Here is an 18,719-nt window from a genome sequence, read left to right as displayed (position 1 = left end):
CTAGTGGTTACCGACCACGTTGGATCGTGCCGCTCTGGAATCTAATAATCCAGTTATAAACAAACTACTTTTTATTGATGTTAAGAACAAGAAAAAAGCCATCTGAATTAACCCCGGAGAGTGGTATTAAGGTGAAAAGGAAAATGTATCTGCATAAGTCAGTAGCTTTTAGTGGGAATGGATGAATCCCAATAGCTCTTGTACCAAGTGGAGTCATGAGACCGCCTCAAGGGTAGAGGTCTAACGGGAGATTCTCAGGCGGGTGGCCAAGGCACATTCCAGCTGAGGTTTGTTTGCTTTTTCAGTTAACTTAATAGTTTTCAGAACGATTGAAAAAAATGTAAGAACTACAAACAAATCCAAACCATGTCCCTTTGTTTTGCTGTAATTAGCAGATCTTGGGGACTGGATCTGTCAGTTGTGCGGCTAGCACTTGTCATCTGTCTGGGCCCTGGTAGGCGCCCTGAAGTCCTGTATCCTATATTGCGTTTCACACCCTCAGTCAGTAGTTGTGCAGGAAGCCCACAACTTTTTGGATTTATATTTTGTTGTACCGCTATTTCAACATTTCTGATAAACATTTTAAATTATTTCCACTTTATTCTACATTTTATGGCTAGCACATAAAATACATTTAAAGGAGAAAGCAACAGTATATTTTTTGGGACAAATAAAGGAACTTCACAGTTATTAAGCACTCTGTACCAAGTATTTCTTTCACCATCAGCCCTACAAAGAAGGAAACTGAAGCTCAGGAACAGTGAACAGCTGACCCACAATTGTGCAGGTGGGCAGTGACACCGCTGTCATATGAACCAAATTTGTTTGATCTCTTAAACCTATGTTTTTTTCCTACTACATTACACAGCTTCCTAAAGCCCACTTGACAGAAATAAATTCCACAGAACAAATGACAGTAACCCTTAACTTTCCTCCCTCAATTTCTTCCACTGGTCCATCCATCCTTTGCCTCATTAAAGAAAAAAAAGTTTGTAGAACTGATGGAGTCAACCATATCTGTTACTCAATTATAGTAAATCTTTTCCAGTGAAGCAACTAACCACGTGTCATACCCTATGGAGTCAAGTAGCCCTTAAGCACTTAAGGAAAACAAGGCAACACTGTCTGAGCATCACACACTTGTAAAGTACCGCAATACGCGCAGAGAAAGCTATTTTTCTGGTGGGGTATCTATAACGTAGTATCTTTGTACTCTGAGTAATCATAATCTTTTTTTTTTTTTTTTAAGTCTTAAATTTTGTGCCTCATCTTAAGTAGATGACTTAGGAAAAAAAGAGAGAGACTGCTGTAGTCCTTCAGTATTTTGCAAGAATTGAGTGGTTACAATCATTATAGTCTAGTGGTTAAGACTGACTGGGTTCAGTCAGTCAGTCCAATTTTGGTTCAGTTTCTACTGGTTCTGTGACTTTGGGCAAGGCACTCTGACTCACTTTCCTCCTCTGAAAAATGGGTATAATAATTCCTAAGGTTGATGTGAGGATTAAATGAGTTAAAATACAAAAGGCACTGGAATATCCATGGAAGTAATGCTCTATTTTTTCTAACAATCTACACAATTGAGAAGACAATAAGAAAATAATTAACTGATGTTGGCTAATGTATATTTTTAAGGAAGAGATGCCATAAGATACCATGCAATCAGCAAAAATTAGTATATATTTTATTAGTATATATCACGAAGACACCATGCAAGAAATTTTGGTGCAGTGAGGTCTAAAATATAATTCCTGCTATATTATGCTGTTTGAGGACATACAGCAAATAAAAAATAAATGTTTCATCTAATACTCTGCCTCATAAAATGTAGAAGAATAGGAAAAGTTCAATAAGCTGCTTGACTATAAAATCGATTCTGACTGGAGAATGGTATACAAGATGGTTGTTTGGGTAAACTGTAATATGCTCTCCCCCACCCACAAATGATATAAGGCTTCTAGAACTTAGAATAGAAGTCTTTTCCTTACAGAATATATTTTCAACTGAGTGGGTCGTTATGAATGAGTTTCCCAAAAGGAAATGCTAGAGCATTTCTCCAACAGTGCTATCTCAATCTTTTGACCTTCCTAAGGACTGCTTTATTTCCAAGTACACTAGCTGATCTTAGAATGATTTTTCCTTACAATAACCTGATAGAAGAAAAAGACAAAGAACAAAGGAGAACGCTTTGACACTAGACACTACTGGTTTCCAAACAGGTGTACGGGTTGATCAGTGGTCCCCAAGAATCCTGCTGGTGCTGTGCATGTGGTAGTCCAGCTCCTGCTACTCCTCTCTCCTGACTTCATGGAAGAGTACACGGAGAAGTCCCTTTGAGCCCCAAGCTTTACTTTTCAGAAGAAAGGTAACTGTGTGACATTCAAGGGAAGGAGACAGATCGGAAGTCACTGGGCACTCAAGTTAGAAGATAAACACGATGAGAAAATGGAAGGACCTTTGCATTAGCGGGCACCTTGGAGGTAACTTACTTCAACCCTTTTTGCAGTGCAGGATTCTCCTTCAGAGAATTTCTGAGAGACAGCCCTTCAGCCTCTGCCCAAACACCTCCAAAAACTGGTATCTTACTTCCACGAGTCCTCTAGCTACAAGCCAGAAATCTGGGATATAGCTTCACATCATTCATATTCAATTAGCTACTAAGTTTTATGTATTTCACCTCTTAAATATCTCTTAAATCTATCCACTGTTCCCCCTCCTACTATCTTAGTTGAGACCTCTCATTTTCATCCCTTTATGTGGTCCTGCAGTACTATCCAACTATCAGGTTTCCTACTAACAAATGCTTCACCTCTAATCTATCTTTGCATAGAAGCCTGCAAAGTGAATATTCTAAAATACAAACCTTGGCACTTCTACTCTAGATGGTGAAGTAGGTAAATGCTGTGCTTGCCTCCTCCCCCGACCACCTCAAAATTACAATTAAATTATAGAACAACCACCCTGGACAACCATCTGAAGTCTAATTGAACAGAACTCCCATAACTAAGGATATTAAAGAAGAAACCACATTGAGACTCGTAGGAAGGGCGGAGAGGCTAAAGAGGCTGGTCTCACACCCATGTGTGGTGGTGAAGAACCAGGAGGGTTATCTCGGCCACAGAGGTCCCCTCTGAGGAGCGAGGGGTCCCAGCCCCACACTGGACTCCTCACAACATCTGGCTGTGAAAATCAGCATGGATTGCATCAGAATGAGACAGAGGGCTGCTGTAGACTCAGGCTTCCTCTTCCAGGGCCTGAGCATAGACTCATTCATTCACAAACACTCTCCCTAAACTCCAGTGAAGGGACAGCAGCTTGAAAAGCACCAGGGACATAGAGGAGGAACTGAATTGGCTGGCTTCGGGGTGAGGGTTGGAGTATGGCATAACTAGGTCCTATATGGAAGTGCTGGCAGGTGCCACTGTTCCTTTGTTGAGCCCTCCTCCACTAGCCTGCAGGTGGAGGCAGGCCCCAAATCTAAGTCTCCATCAAACGGGCTGACACAGCTTGCACGACCCTGGTGATTCCTAGAGAATCCGCTCTACCCAACTCATGCACAGGCTAGAACCTCTCTCAGTAACTGTTTCTCACAAGCAGTGGGTCTCAAACCACACTGTGGACTTCCCTAAAATTTCTCAAAGGTCCACAAACTCCAAACAAGCTTTGGCTGTCCACAGCGAGGCCCCTACCTCTGTGTCCCCAAAGCCACCCCTAGCCCAGTACAAGTGGCAGCTAGCCTCGGTTTGCAACTTAGCCTCTCTGAGGTGACTCCAAGCCAGGCAACCATATGCAGATCACTTTGTAGCTCCTATCTGGTTGCGTCGGGCCATACACCGGCAGCAGACGACCTTGGCCTGCACAGGAGCCCCTCCCAAGAGGACCTGGAACCAACGCACCAGGTGCCCAGCTTCAGACCACACCAGAGCACCACCCAATTAGCTCCACAAACGACATGCCCAAAGGGCAGACTGGGCAGGCACCAGAGCCCTGCTAAAGCAAATCCCATTCCATGGGGTCAACCCCTGCAAAACAGCCTAAATGCTATAGTCACAGCCAGTCCTAACAGCCAGTCAGCCTGAGGGTCAATTCCACCCCCTGGCAACCAAGGCTCAACTACAACAGGAGGGCACACACAACCCACACAGGGATACCCCTGGAGCACTTAGCTCAGGTGACGGGGGAGAATGTGCCACTGGACCCCACAGCACACCTACTACATAAGACCACTCTGCCAAGACCAGGAGATGAGGTAGATATAATTAATACATAGATACAAACACAGGGAGTCAGCCAAAACAAAGGACAAAGAAAGATGTCTCAAATGAAAGAACAGGACAAAACTCCAGAAAAATAAATAAATTAAATGGAAACAAACAATCTACCAGATGAAGAGTTCAAAACATTGGTTATAAAAATGCTCAATGAAATCAGGAGTAGAGTAGATGAACTCAGGGAGAAATTCAAAGGAGATAGAAAACATAAAAATGGAGATAGAAAACATTAAAAAGGACCAGTCAAAAATGAAGACTACAATTAACATGAAGAATACATTAGAGGGAATCAACAGATTAGATGAAGCAGAGGACTATATCACCAATTTGGAAGACAAGGTAGTAGAAAACACCCAACCAGAACAGCAAAAAGAAAAAAGAATTCAAAAAATTGAGGAGAGTTTAAGGGGCCTCCAGGCCAATATCAAGCATACCAACATTCACATCATAGGGGAACCAGAAGGAGGAGAGAGAGAGAGCAAGGAATTGCAAACCTATTTGAAGAAATAATGACAGAAAACTTCCCTAACCGGGGGAAGGAAATAGACATGCAAGCCCAGGAAGCACAGAGGGTCCAAAACAAGATGAACCCAGAGAGGCCAGCACCAGACACATTATAATTAAAATGCCAAAGGTTAAAGACAAAGAGAGAATCTTAAAAGCAGCAAGAGAAAAGTTAGTTAGTTATCTACAAGGGAACTAACATAAGACTGTCAGCTGATTTCTCAACAGAAACTTTGGGATTGAGAAGGGATTGGCCAGAAGGAATTGGCAGGAAATATTTAAAGTGATGAAAAGCAATGACATACAACCAAGATTACTCTACCCACTAAGTCTATCAGTTAGAATCAAAGGACAGATAAAGAGCTTCCCAGACAAGAAAAAACTAAAGGAGTTCATCCACACCAAACCAGTGTTACAATAAATGTTGAAGGGAGAAGGAGGAGGAGGGCAAGGAGGGCGAGGAGGGTGAGGAGGAGGAAGAGGAGGAGGAGGAAAGGAAGAAAAAGAAGGAGAAGGAGAAGGAGAAGAAGAAAAAGAGAGTAACAAAATGGCAATAACTACATATCTATGAACAATTACAAAGGCTCCAAACAAAAGATGTATAGAGTGGTTGAATGGATAAGAAAACAAGACCCTTACGAAAGACCCACTTCAGATCTAAAGACACACACAGACTGAAAGTAAAGAGATAGAAAAAGTTATTTCATGCAAGTAGAAATATAAACAGCTTGGGTAGCAATACGTATATCAGAAAAAATAGACTTTAAAACAAAGCCTATAATGAGACAAAGAAGGACATTTCATAATGATAAAGGGATCAATCCAACAAGTGGACATAACCCTTGTAAAAATTTATGCACCCAACACAGGGGCACCTAAATATATATATAAAAAAATTCTGACGGGCATAAAAGGAAAGATCAACAGTAATACAGTTAATAGTAGGGGTCTTATATTAGGGGACTTTGACAACCCGTTGACATAAATGGATATATCATTCAGATAGAAAATCAACAGGAAACAGCTGCCTAAAATGACACGTCAGACCAGATGGATTTGATATTTTTAGAACATTCCACCATAAAGCAGCAGCACATGAGTATATATATACTCCTTACAAGTGCAAATGGACATTTTCCAGAATAGACCACATGTTAGGCCACAAAACAAGTTCAATAAATTTAAGAAGACTCAAATCATATCAAGCATGTTCTCCAACCATGATGGTATAAAACTACAAATCAGTTACAAGAAGAAAACTGAAAATCACACAAACACATGGAGGCTAGATAACATGTTACTAAACAATTAATGAGTTAACAATAAGATCAAGGAAGAAATCAAAAGATACCTTGAGACAAATGAAAATGAAAACACAACAACCCTAAATCTATGGGACATAGTGAATGCAGTTTTAAGAGGGACATTTATAGGAATACAGGCCTATCTCAAGGAACAAGAAAAACTTCAAAATTAACCTAACGGAGCTAGAAAAAGAAGAACAAACTAAGCCCAAAGAGAGTAGAAGGAAGAAAATAATAAATATCAGAGTCAAACTAAGTAAAATAGAGTCTAAAAACACAAAAGATCAATGAAACCAAAAGCTGGTTCACTAAAAAGATAAACAGAATTGATAAACTTTTAACCAGACTAATCAAGGAGAAAGAAGATTCAAGTAAACAAAATCAGAAATGAAAGAGGAGATGTGACAGAAATACAAAGGATTATAAAAAAAATTACTATGAGCAATTATATGCCGACAAATTGGACAATTTGGAAGAAATGAATAAATTCCTAGAAACATACAATCTTCAAAGACTGAATCAAGAAAAAACAGAAAATCTGAACAGACCAATAACTACTAACAAAATTGAATCAGTAATGAAAAAACTCCCAACAAACAAAAGTCCTGGACTGATGGCTTCACAAGTGAATTTTATTGAACGTTCAAAGAAGAATTAACACCTATTCCTCCCAAACTATTCCAAACATTTCAAGGGGAGGAAAGACTCTCAAGCTCATTTTACAAGGCCAGCATTACCCTGATTCCAAAACAAGACAAAGACATTATGAAAAAAAAAATTACAGACCAACATCTTTGATGAAAATTGAAGCAAAAATTAAAAAAAAATTAGCAAACTAAATTCAGCAATACATTTAAAAGATCATACACCATGATCAAGTGGGATTTATTCCTGGGACTCAAGGTTGGTTCAATACCTGCAAATTAATTAACATGATACACCACAAAAACAAAATGGGATAAAAATCATATGATTCTATCAACAGATGCAGAAAAGGCATTTGAGAAATTCCAGCATCGATTTATGATAAAAACTGTCAGCCTATCTAATGGGGATAGAGGGAACATACCTCAACATAATAAAGGCCATATATGACAAACCCAGAGCTAACATCATATTAAAAAAGCTAAAAAAGTATTTTTAAAAGTGTTTTCCTAACATCAAGAAGACAGGATGCCCACTCTCACCACTTTTATTCAACATAGTATTAGAAGTCCTGCCCCCAGCAATCAGACAAGAAAAGGAAAAGGAATTCATCCAAATTGGAAAGAAGTAAAACTGCCACTATTTGCAGATGACATGATACTATATATAGAAACCCTAAAGAGACCACCAAAAAAAATAAATAAATACGACTGATAAATTAATTCAGTAAAGTAGCAGGACACAAAATTAATATTCAGAAATGAGTTGCATTTTTATATACCAATAACGAACTATCAGAAAGAGCAATTAAGAAAAGAATCCCATTTACAACTGCATCGAAAAAAATACATATCTAGGAATCAATTTAACCATGGAGATAAAAGACCTTATAAATTATAAGCCACTGAAGAAAGAAATCGAAGAGATGTTAATAAATGGAAGCAAATACCATGCTCATGGATAAGAATAACACCGTTAAAATGTGCATACTATCAAAAGTCAGCTACAGAGTCAATGGAATCCCTATTAAAATACCAATAGCGTTTTTCACAGAACTGGAATAAATAATCCTAAAATTTATATAAAATCATGAAAGACCCCAAATAACTACAGCAATCTCAAGAAAGAAGAACAAAGCTGGAGGTATCACACTACCTGATATCAAAGTACATTACAAGGCCATAGTCATCAAAACAGCATGGTACTGGCATAAAAACAGACACACAGATCAATGGAACAGAATAGAGCCCAGAAATAAACCCACACCTATATGGTCATTTAACCTATGACAAAGAAGGCAAGCATATGTAACTGGGTAAAGACAGTCTCTTCAATAAATAGTGTTGGGTAAACTAGACGGATACATGCAAAAAAGTGAAACTAGACCACTTTCTTACACCATATACAAGAATAAACTCAAAATGGATTAAAGACTTAAATACAAGACCTGAAACCATAAAACTTCTAGAAGAAATCATAGCCAATACACTCTTTGACATTGGTCTTAGCAGTAGTGTTTGGATATATTTCCATGGGCAAAAACAACCAAAAGCAAAAATAAACAAATGAGACTGAATCAAACTAAAAAGGTTTTACACAACAAAGGAAACCACCAACAAAAGAAAAGACCACCTACTGAGTGGGAGAAGATATTCTCCAATGATACATCTGAAGAGGGGTTTATGTGCAAAATATATAAAGAACTCCCACAACTTAACACCAAAAAGACAAACAATCCCATTAAAAAGTGGACAGAGACTTGAATTTCTCCAAAGAGATGGCCACAGACACATAATTAAATGTTCAACGTCACTAATCATCAGGGAAATGCAAATCAAAACCACAATGAGATCACCTCACACCTACTGATTCATCATCAATAAATCAACAAACAACAAGTATTGGATGTGGAGAAAATGGATCCCTGGTGCACTGTTGGTGGGATTGCAGATTAGTGCAGCCACTATGGAAAAACAGTATGAAGGGTCCTCAAAAACTTAAAAATAGAACTACCATATGAACCAGCAATTACACTTCTGGATATTTATCTGAAGAAATCCAAAACACTAATTTGAAAAGACATATGCACTCCTTTGTACACTGCAGTATTATTTACAGTAGCCAAAATATGGTAGCAACCTAAGTGCCCACCTATTACGTAAGACCACTCTGCAAAGACCAGGAGATGAGGCAGATATAATTAATGTACAGATGGATAAAGACGATGTGGTACATATATACACAATGGAATATTACTCAATCATAAAAAATATGAAATCTTACCATTTGCAACAACACGGACGGGCATAATGCTAAGTGAAATAAGTTGGACTGTGAAAGACAAATAGCATATAATCTAACTTATATGTGGACTCCAAAGAACAAAATAAACAAACAAAACAGAAACAAACTAATAGATACAGAGAACAAACTGATGGTTGCCAGATTGGGGAGTGTTGAGGCGCTGGGTGAATAAGGGGAAAGGATTAAGGAGTACAAATTGATAGTTATAAAATAGTCATGGGGATGTAAAGTACAGGATAGGCAATAATATTGTAATAATGATGTATGGTGTCAGGTGGGGACCAGACTTACCAGGGGATCACTGTGTAAATGATATAAGTGTCTAACCACCATGCTGTACACCTGAAACTCACATAATATTGAATGTAGACTGTAATTGAAAAAGAAAACACAAATCTCATCATGTTATTTCCCTGCTGAGAACCCTTTGACAGTTCACCATCACACAGAGCTGCAAGCAGGGCCTGGCTAAGTCTGCAGCTCACAGTGCAGCCACGCCGATGTCCACCTGCACCAGCGGCTTCGCAGGCCCATGCTTTTGCTCATGCTGTTGCCTCTGGTTGGAATACTCTTCGTTCTCACTTCAACCAGCTAAATCACTTCAGGAATTATCCCCAGGAAGTTATCTTTTGACAAACTCCCCTATGTAATACAGAAAATATTCCCTGTGTATCTCTGTCACTGCATTTATCATGTTATACAGAGATCATGACCAAGTTCACCTCTTTCCCTCCAGGTGAGTCCCCGAAGGCAAGCATCATGCCACACCCTTAGCACATGGCACAGGCCTCATGGTACCAGGTGTGTAATACATGCCTAGTAAGTACCAGGTCTTTTTCTGATCGGAGTTAAGATTTATCATTTCATTGTCCAACTTTTGCTTCATGGAGCAATAAAAATCACCTCTCTAGCGAAATACATCATTTGGCTAGTGCATGAGAAGGCAAAGTTAAATACTACTTAGACGGTATTCCCACTTACCTAAGTTGCTGTATGTTGCACTACAGGGATTTGGGTCCACGGGATTTGAAATGTCTTCTTTTTCCTCTTCCGTTTCCAGCTCAGGCACGGGCAATGCTGGTGTGCAGCTCTTGCCATCTTGCTTCACAACAGTTCTTGGATCCCAAGGAGAAAAATCCTCTGTCACTTCATGGGTCACATGACTGAAAAAAATCAGACCAGTGTCACACCGGCATTCGAAGGTCTTGATAAAATTTAGATTTATGTAAGGCATACGCTTGCCATGATATAAATATCTGGCCCTACAGCCACAGCAATGGCTCAAAGCCCCAACATCTTGTTTGAATGTAACACAATCCTTTGGGACGGCTGATGCTTCTGTTTATCTCGATTCATACACACTGAGAGGTGTTTGGTGGAAGTCTGTGGTAGGCTCACAGAGACGCTTCAGAATGACAGGTAAGGAGTGGAACTTTGTTTTTAAGGCAGGAGGTGGTGATGGTAGTAGAGGGAGTTGAATGTTTAACTGGTTAAAGACAAATATACTCAAGTATTTAATAAAGTATTTAGCACATTTATTACACTATACTATAGTAAATATGAAATACTTTAGTATTTATTTAGTACATAGTATTTACTACACACTATTTATTAAAATGCTTAGTAAAGGATCAAGAATAAAGTTGAGATTAGGTTATTTACATCAGGCAGTTAAGCAATTACTTTAGTAGGGAAAAAGTGTCCAGGAACGTCTTGTTGCCAGGGGAACAGAGCACGAGCCTTTGCCTCCATGACGAGGCAGGAGGCAGGCACACGAAGCCTGCGCCCTGCTTCCCCTCCTATTAAGATGGAGCTGAGCATCCGACCGGCCGCACCCCAGAGTAAGGTCCTCCACTACACTGTGTCCCCAGACTCGCTTCCCTTCTCTGCCCGCTCATTCGCTTACAGCGCTCTACTCACCTGGCCCTCCCCCACTCTGCCTGAATTGTGAATTCTGTTGCTATAAAGTACAAGTGGATGAAATGGTCCTTACATATTGGTGGGGAAAGCTGGCTTAGTTAGAAAATCTCATTGAGCACGTCAATGAAATAAATTCAAAATCAGGCATCCTTAATGGCTTCTGGGTCCACTGAAAGTGTTCCTAGACTGTCACCCACTCAGCTCCTCTTTTTCCTGTTCTTTAATTTTCTTTCTTTTAAATGGGGAAAGAAGAAAAGGAAATATATGTTATTACATATTGTTTCTGGATTTTCAATTGGCAGTGAGTCATGGTGACATTTACAAGTTTCTCTGAATGAGGTACTCTGATCGTGTGTCATCAGCACATATGTCACCCGGGGATTTGAGGGAGTAGATCTGAACGAGGAGAAGCTTCTTATCCAGCTTTCATTATGGAAATTATGCATGTACTGGAACAGAAAAATAACCCTTGAAGTCTGCTAGATATACAGCTTCAAAAACATTTTTTCAAAGCTGGCAGAGCCAGGGGTGTCTCCACACTGGGAGTCAGCAATGAGCTGGGGGTTCCATTGTGGGATGTGGCCTTGGGGAGGACAGTGAGGTGGGCAGGAATCACCCCCCTGGCAGCCAACAGGGTGGCTTCTGTAAAGGAGGCCTCCCCCAGGGGCCCTGGGATCACCAACCTCAAAGACAGGCTCCAGACAAAAAACTGCCTTCTGCTAATACGAGGTATCATCCAATCAAGGTCATGAGGCCATTCTACTTCTGTGTTAGGGACGAGGAAGCAAACTGAGGCTTCCAAGGCCCTCTCGACACCCACTCAGGGTAAAGACTGAAGATGGCTGAGTGGTTATCAGCAGGCGTCAGGAGAGGGAAAACAATCTTTGCTGGCAAAAGTTAACATAAGCCATTTCTGGTTTCAAAGGAATCAATAGAAAGTGATTAAAAATCTCAGCACCCCCCCGGAGAAGAAAAATTTTAAACCTCCACACATTCTCTTCTTATTCTAGAGTCCACCTGAGAGCTGTTTTTAGGCTCCGAACCTCTGCAGCCTTGCTCTTGTGTATTCTCTTTCTTCCTCCAAGCTCCTCGTTGTTACTAAAAGAAAGCTCTCTTCCATTTGTCAGCAAGGACTGGTGAAGGCTGGTTCAGAAACCACGACTCTGCCCGCCCTGTCTGTTCTCCTCCCAGGGGACGCGCTGCTAGCCATAGCCTCAGGACTGGATGCCCTGGGCCTGTTCCCACACATGTGAACCACAGCTTTGGGCTGTCGGGGCTTCTCGAAACAGATACGGATGCTCCAAAGCAGGAAATACGAAGACTCACCTGTTGTACCCGCTCACGCAATTACCCATGAAAAGGATCCCTCACGGCCCTCTGCAGTCTACTAAGCATGCTCGGAAGCTCTGCAGAACCGCAGCCCCACTGCGCTCTGGAGGACTGCAGACTGGGCAAGACGGGAGTGGCTCCAGTTCTGCCCCTACTGTCACCCTCTGTACCTTGACCTTTACCTTAGGGTTTGGTCTGGGAAATGTGCCATTCCCTCTGGGGAGCTAAGCAAAGTGAAAGCAAGTTTTATTAACTCTTTGAGGACCGGGGAAGCACCACCTACATCCCATATGAATACTGGTTTTCATAAGCACATTTACAGTAAGTGCACTGGCATATTAAATTACCAGTTACAATCACTATCAACTATAAACAACTGTACAAAGAGAGATGATGCAAGTCAAACCACATAGGTTTGCAAATGGACGCTAAGATGTTTAATCTGCATTTACAGTGGTGACAGCGTCTAAAAAGGAAGACTTTTAAAAAAATGCACCAATGATATGTAATGTCATGTCTTGATGCTTGAGGGAAGAATAGCTCTTTGTATGACTGACATGGTAAAAGAAAGAGAGGTGGGGAAAGGGAGAGGTTTTGAGAGTTCAAGCTGAGATGTGGTAACACGCTGAGAAGGAAAACTGAAGAGGAGTCGAGCACAGCATCAGAGAAGGTTGACCAAGTTGCTTTGTGGAAACAGACAAATCGTCCAGCAAGAAAGAAGGAAGTAAAACCTTATAATCCGTTTACTTTAGGCTTGTTAAGTTTACAAGGGAGCATAATCTTTGACCATTGATATTTTTTTTTATGTCTCATATTCAGATATAAAATCACCCGCCCACACCCCAATAGTAAAATGACACTTCCCCAATACAGGCTTTATTGCCTAGCAAAGTGGTTCACCAACACTTCATGGGGAAATGCTTTATGTAATTGAGAAAACACCAAAGCAGGAATCAGGGAACTCAGGCTCTGTCCCCCTGTTACTCTGACCTACAACTAGATGACAGCATCAAGCAGGAGATAATGGAGAAAATGAAAATTACCCCATTTCATCCATGAAATGGTAAAAAAAAGTCTTTAAAATGAAGTTACAAGAAATGTACTATAAATTCTAACACATTATATTTTAGCATGTCTTGAAATAGCAAATGACGACGAGGGTAACTGGATTATTTTCAGGCTAAGTACAATGTGACACTCATCACTACGAAGCCAACTGTTAACTGAGAAACAGCCATGAGAGGAAGTTGTGGCTTTTCTATTTCTGGCGTTGAAACGCGTGTTGAAACAGCCCCTCGTTCTCTGACGCAGTGTAGTGTCTGCAGTAACTCCAGCACTGACGTCGGGGTCCTGGTCATCAGGGTGGGCCAAATCGGACAGCCCGGTCTGGGCTGCACTCTGAGCATTCGTTCTGCTTTCACAATGGAAGACAACACGTTTGTCTGTGCCTCAAACTCCCCGACAAACTTCTCATTAATGACCAGCTTTTAATTGAGGTTTGGCTTATCTGACCTGACACTTTAAAAAATCACATTACAATTTCCACAAACACACCTTTTTCTGAACGTGGAGAATGAACTGAAGGTGTTCACAGGCAAAAGTGACTGTGTTTCCGATTTGTCTGCTATACAAAGGCATCCCTTGACACAGTCTACCTCATCAGTCTGCAACATTCACGTGTAATTCAAAACCGCAGAGGCAGTCTCCTGCGGAAGCCCACGTGGCTTACCTGTCCACGTGGCAGGAGTCACCATGACACCATCAAATGAAATAATCCCCCCTCTTTTTCCTGGCAAATTCTTTCAAGGCAGATTCTTGTACAAATTCTGTTAAGTGTCTAAGTGTACTTTTGAAAAAGGCAAATCAGATTTCACATTAGGCTACATTAAATGCCTTATGTACCCTAGTATTTCAACAATTTGAATTCAACCACCTTCATTCAGCTTCAGAAGGGGCAGTAAATGAAGTCAGGCTGCTGCAGAGACCATGTGCCTCTTGGGGCCAATGGTCTTCTGAGTTCCCGCTTGCTGGCTCTCCTCAGAAGCCACATGTTTCTCTAGTCGCCCAGACGCCCAAGAAGCCAATGTGTGGTGTTTAAAGCCTCCTTTTACCCCTTTTCTGGTCAGAGCACACGACAAACAGCGTGTCATGGCTGTCTCACTGACTTCCAGAGCTCTGCTTATTTCTGGGGTTGCTGGGGTGATGGGCCTTTGCAGAAGTGGGGTGTGCACCCACACATGAGGAGGACAGCTCACTGTCATCAAACCCACTCCGCTAAGCTGTCGGGAGGGGATCCCCGTTTCCTTCCGTCTCTCTAACTATAGGACCCCTATCAAATGTGACATTTCTTAATCCTAGCTTAGTTTCCAGGTCATCAACTTGATTTTCCTACACTTTCCAATGACCCACGTTCTCAGGTAGAAAAATGTTCTGTCTGCTGATCACTATCTCGTGTCTCCAATTTTCCACTAAGCCTTCGCAATCTTAACTGAGAACTTCCATCCCTACCTGAGATTAACCTGGAACGGAGGTGTGATGAGTTCCTGCTCACGTCTGGCGCTCTGGTCAAACGAAGGTGGCTCTTACTGACGTGAATGAGAGGCCAGGTCTAGGGACAGGACTATTCTTGAATAGACTCTAATTTTCAGACCCTGCACAGTTTCACATTTTCATTTTTAACGGATGTGAATAGCAAATTCAAAGTGTCTTCAAGACACCAGATAGCAAGACAGCAAAGTAGATAAAAATACAGGCCACTGTAAATCACTGTCACCTTCGTAATACTAAGAAAGATTAATTTTAAAATCCTGTGAAGTACAAAGTCAGGATGGCATCTGTGCAAATTAACAGAAAAGATAAACTAAGCTTGGAAAATAGCAATAAAATCTGCTGCCCTTCTCAGTAACAAAGGTATAGAAGGAGCTTCTCAGATCATCATTTCAGCCTTGGCTCATTTCTAAACCATGGAGTGAGACACCGGTACCCATTTCCTGAAAAGGCGAGATATCAGAATACCCACGGGGCTACCCAACAGGGCTGGCCTATGCAGGACGGACGCGCCTTTTCTGGGTCCCGGACTTTTCCACATGCCCAGCAGCACCAGAACACCCACTACACCTTGCCAGTCTCCTCTTACCTCCCTCACCTGCCAGTCTGCCGAGACATGATGTACCCTGATGTACCCTCCAGAATCACTGCAGGCTCAGGGAGGGAAGGGAAGTAGGGAGAGAATGGGAGCTACATCTGCTCTGAACCTACTCTTACTAAACACGGCGCAAGCTGCACAATTTTCCATTTAATTCACAAAAACACGTCAGGAGGTAGGTAGAGTTTACAGGTGGGGAAAATGAGACTGAAGGAAGGAATGAATTGCCCACGTTACATGGGTGGCGGCGGGTCAGCATCTGAATTTGATGCTGTCCACTCTGACCCTGTTCCCTCCACCAGAGCAGGCCAGCTGGGCGTGCTGTAAGAACTCAATAACAAATGCCTGACTATGAGGAGGAAGAGGTAAGAGTGCTTTGAAAAGCATAGAGCTGTTATTAGAATGTGAGGTGTTGATGACGACAGATGTTAATGATGGCAGATATTTGTGAACAATTCTAACCAAAGTCTTTATTTACATTATAAACGGTTGTAGTTAAACAGACGCTAGCACACGTCTCTGTATTTCCCGAGCGCTGGACTGCGCTTAAATATATATCGCCCGACAACAACCCTAAGTAAAGCCTGTTGTTCCCATAACAGCAAGTGACAGCAGCCCAACCTGCACGGGACTTACTAGGTCCCTGGAAACCAGTATCTCAGAAATGGCACTGCTGACCTTTGAACCAAATAATTCTGGGTTGTGGAGGGCTGCCCAGTGTATAGTAGGATCTCACTAGCACCTCTTTCCTCTACCCAGTAGGTGTTGGACTCACTTTCTGCTCCCCCAGCTGTGACACCAAATAGTCTGTCTCCACCTTGTCAAATATGCCCTAAGCGCAAACTCCTCACCCACCCCATTTTCTAAACCCTTTGCACAAATTCTTTTCTGTCTTACAACAACCTAGTGGGCAGGGTACTATCTGTTTTACAAAGGAAGAAATTATAGCCCAGAGAGGTTAAATCATTTGCCTCATGTAACACAGCTCCATTAAGGATGGAGCTGAGATTCAAACCCAGCAGTTCAGCTCTAGAGTCTGGACTCTATTCGGCTTCTTAGTTCTTCTTCTCAGAAGAAACTGAGAAGCAGAGCTCAAGTCACTTGTCGAAGATGACAGAGCTGGTAAGTGGTGAAAGCAGAATTCCAATCCAGGTCGAAGTAACTTCAACATCCACATTCTAAAACACTGTGTCAGCATCAATAGACTCAGGGCCTCAGCACTACTTTGGCAGCTTGCTGAAGGTGCAGATCTGTGGCTCCCCTTCCAGGGACTGACCAGACTTCTGGGGTGTGGCCCCAGGTCATTCTGACATAGTAGGTCCTGGGGCCACACTCCCACAAACCAGTTTTCATTGCCTCCTCCCCCACAGGGAGACAAAACAATAAGTATAAAAGGAGCAAGGTCTGAAGTGACTAGAAAAATTGTAAGTAACGGAGCATCATTGCTCAGAAATAATACAGCAGAAAAGGGGAAATAATATAATTTAAGTAGTCACAGGTGAGAGATAATGGACTATTAAAACAGAGGAGGTGTTTGGGGACCAATCCCTACCTTCTGAAGTTTATTCTTGGAATACAATTATACAAACTCACAAGGTGTTAGAAAGTGAAGATTTGGTCTAGTATGATTTTTATTAGAAGTCCTGGCTGGATGAAAACCACTGTGAAAGTAAGAAACAGCAAACTCGCACTCGTGTGTGACACCAGCAGTAAGTCAAGTCTTCCCACATGCAGCACCGTCTCAGCTCTTTGTGTCAACAGAGGACTGAGGTGAGCACAAAGGCAGGCCCCTGTGACAGCAAGAACTGCTACAGGAGGAGGGGCCACTGCATCCAGGGGGCTCTTCCTAAAATACTTTTGGTTCTGCTGTTCCTCTGCTCCACACCATCCACAGAGCCTGAGACTGTGGAGTCAGATCCCGACCACCGGCACGTCTTCAGGACCTATCACCATGAGGCTGCAAAGCACGTCTCTGTCCTCATCCCAAGCTTTCTGACATACAGTCCTTCAGCTCCAGACGAGCCAAAGTGCTTCCACCTTGTAACTCCCTGCTGCCTGGACACACCACATTCTACACCTTTGCCGTGCCTAATTTCCCTTCCTAGAGCTGCCTCCCTTCTTCTTTCCATCTATTCCGAACTCAGCCAGTCTTTAAAGACTATTCAAGTCTCACATTGCCCATGATATCTTACTATCCATGGAGACTCTTCTTTCTCTGAACACCCATGGCAGGTGCTATGAAGTGAATGTTTGTGTCACCCTCACATTCACATGTTGAAGCCCTAACCCCCCCAGTGCGGCTGTATTTGGAGACGGGGCCTCTAAAAATTGAGGTTAAATGAGATCAGATAGAATTAGTGTCCTTATAAGAAGAGGTACCAGAGAGCTTGGCGTCTCTCTCTCTCTCTCTCTCTCTCTCTCTCTCTCTCTCTCTCCCTCCCTCCCTCCCTTCCTCCCTCCCTTCCACCCTGCCTCCCTCCCTCACTGAGGAAAGTGAAGACATAGTGAGAAGGCAGCCGTCTGCAAGCCAGGAAGAGAGTCCTCACCAGAAAGCAAAGCAGTGGGAATATTGATCCTGGACTTCTGGCCAGAAAACTGTGAGAAAATCAATGTCTATTGTTTAAGCCACCCCATCTATGTATTCTGGTATGGCAGCCCGAGCTGCCGCATACAGCAAGGGACTGATGACCACGGCAAGCACTCAGGAAACAGGTCCAATAAATCAGATCGAGGATCTTAGCAACAAGGCACTAGAGAACATCAGCAGGGTCTGCAGCCACACTCCTCCCAGCAAAATTTCTCCCTGTCCCACATGGAGAAGGAAATTGGGACAGGTTGCAAAGTGGGTGCCCACAGAGCAGGGGTGGGAGCTGCCCCCCACTAGAAAGCCAGAGGAGCAGGACGTCTGCCTGGATGTGGGGTGCAGCTTCACCCTGGTGCCAGCAGCACAGAGGGTCCAATGGCTGACTCCCAGGCCAGTCATTCCGGTAACCAGCATACACAACTATCACCACGGTTCTTTTCAGGCAAGCCTCTCTCTCTGCTATTAGTTCGTCACCATTACCGAGGTACCAGTGAGGACAAACTGCTTGTCCTGGAACCAAAACTTTAAATGTCACCTGATGACCATAATCAATACTCTAATGCAGTGATGCTAAATAATCACCAACTAAAACTATGGCCTGGAGGTCTGAATTCAGGTCTAGAAATTAGGAACTGCAATTTAATTTCCGTTCTGTCACCAGTGCTGCTCTGCCATGCCTCCCATTATGCACCTATAAGATAGGTGTGGTGACATTC

The 18,719-nt window shown here is 42.3% G+C and overlaps 1 protein-coding gene across 7 annotated transcripts in view; it reads right to left on the bottom strand.

The window, feature by feature from the left end:
* PEAK1 (pseudopodium enriched atypical kinase 1) overlaps window positions 1-18,719 on the bottom strand; it is a 346,940-nt gene that overhangs the window by 44,252 nt on the left and 283,969 nt on the right. For all 7 annotated transcript variants that reach the window (XM_033107849.1, XM_033107853.1, XM_033107851.1 and 4 more), the window contains one exon: window positions 10,007-10,188. In XM_033107849.1, coding sequence (XP_032963740.1) covers window positions 10,007-10,188 — 182 coding nt within the window. The remainder of the gene's footprint in view (window positions 1-10,006; window positions 10,189-18,719) is intronic.

The sequence above is a fragment of the Rhinolophus ferrumequinum genome, chromosome 6 (assembly GCF_004115265.2).
Source record: "Rhinolophus ferrumequinum isolate MPI-CBG mRhiFer1 chromosome 6, mRhiFer1_v1.p, whole genome shotgun sequence".
Taxonomy (NCBI): Eukaryota; Metazoa; Chordata; class Mammalia; order Chiroptera; family Rhinolophidae; genus Rhinolophus; species Rhinolophus ferrumequinum.
Note: the sequence above shows the minus strand (reverse complement) of the source record. Positions and strands in the feature narration are given on the sequence as shown.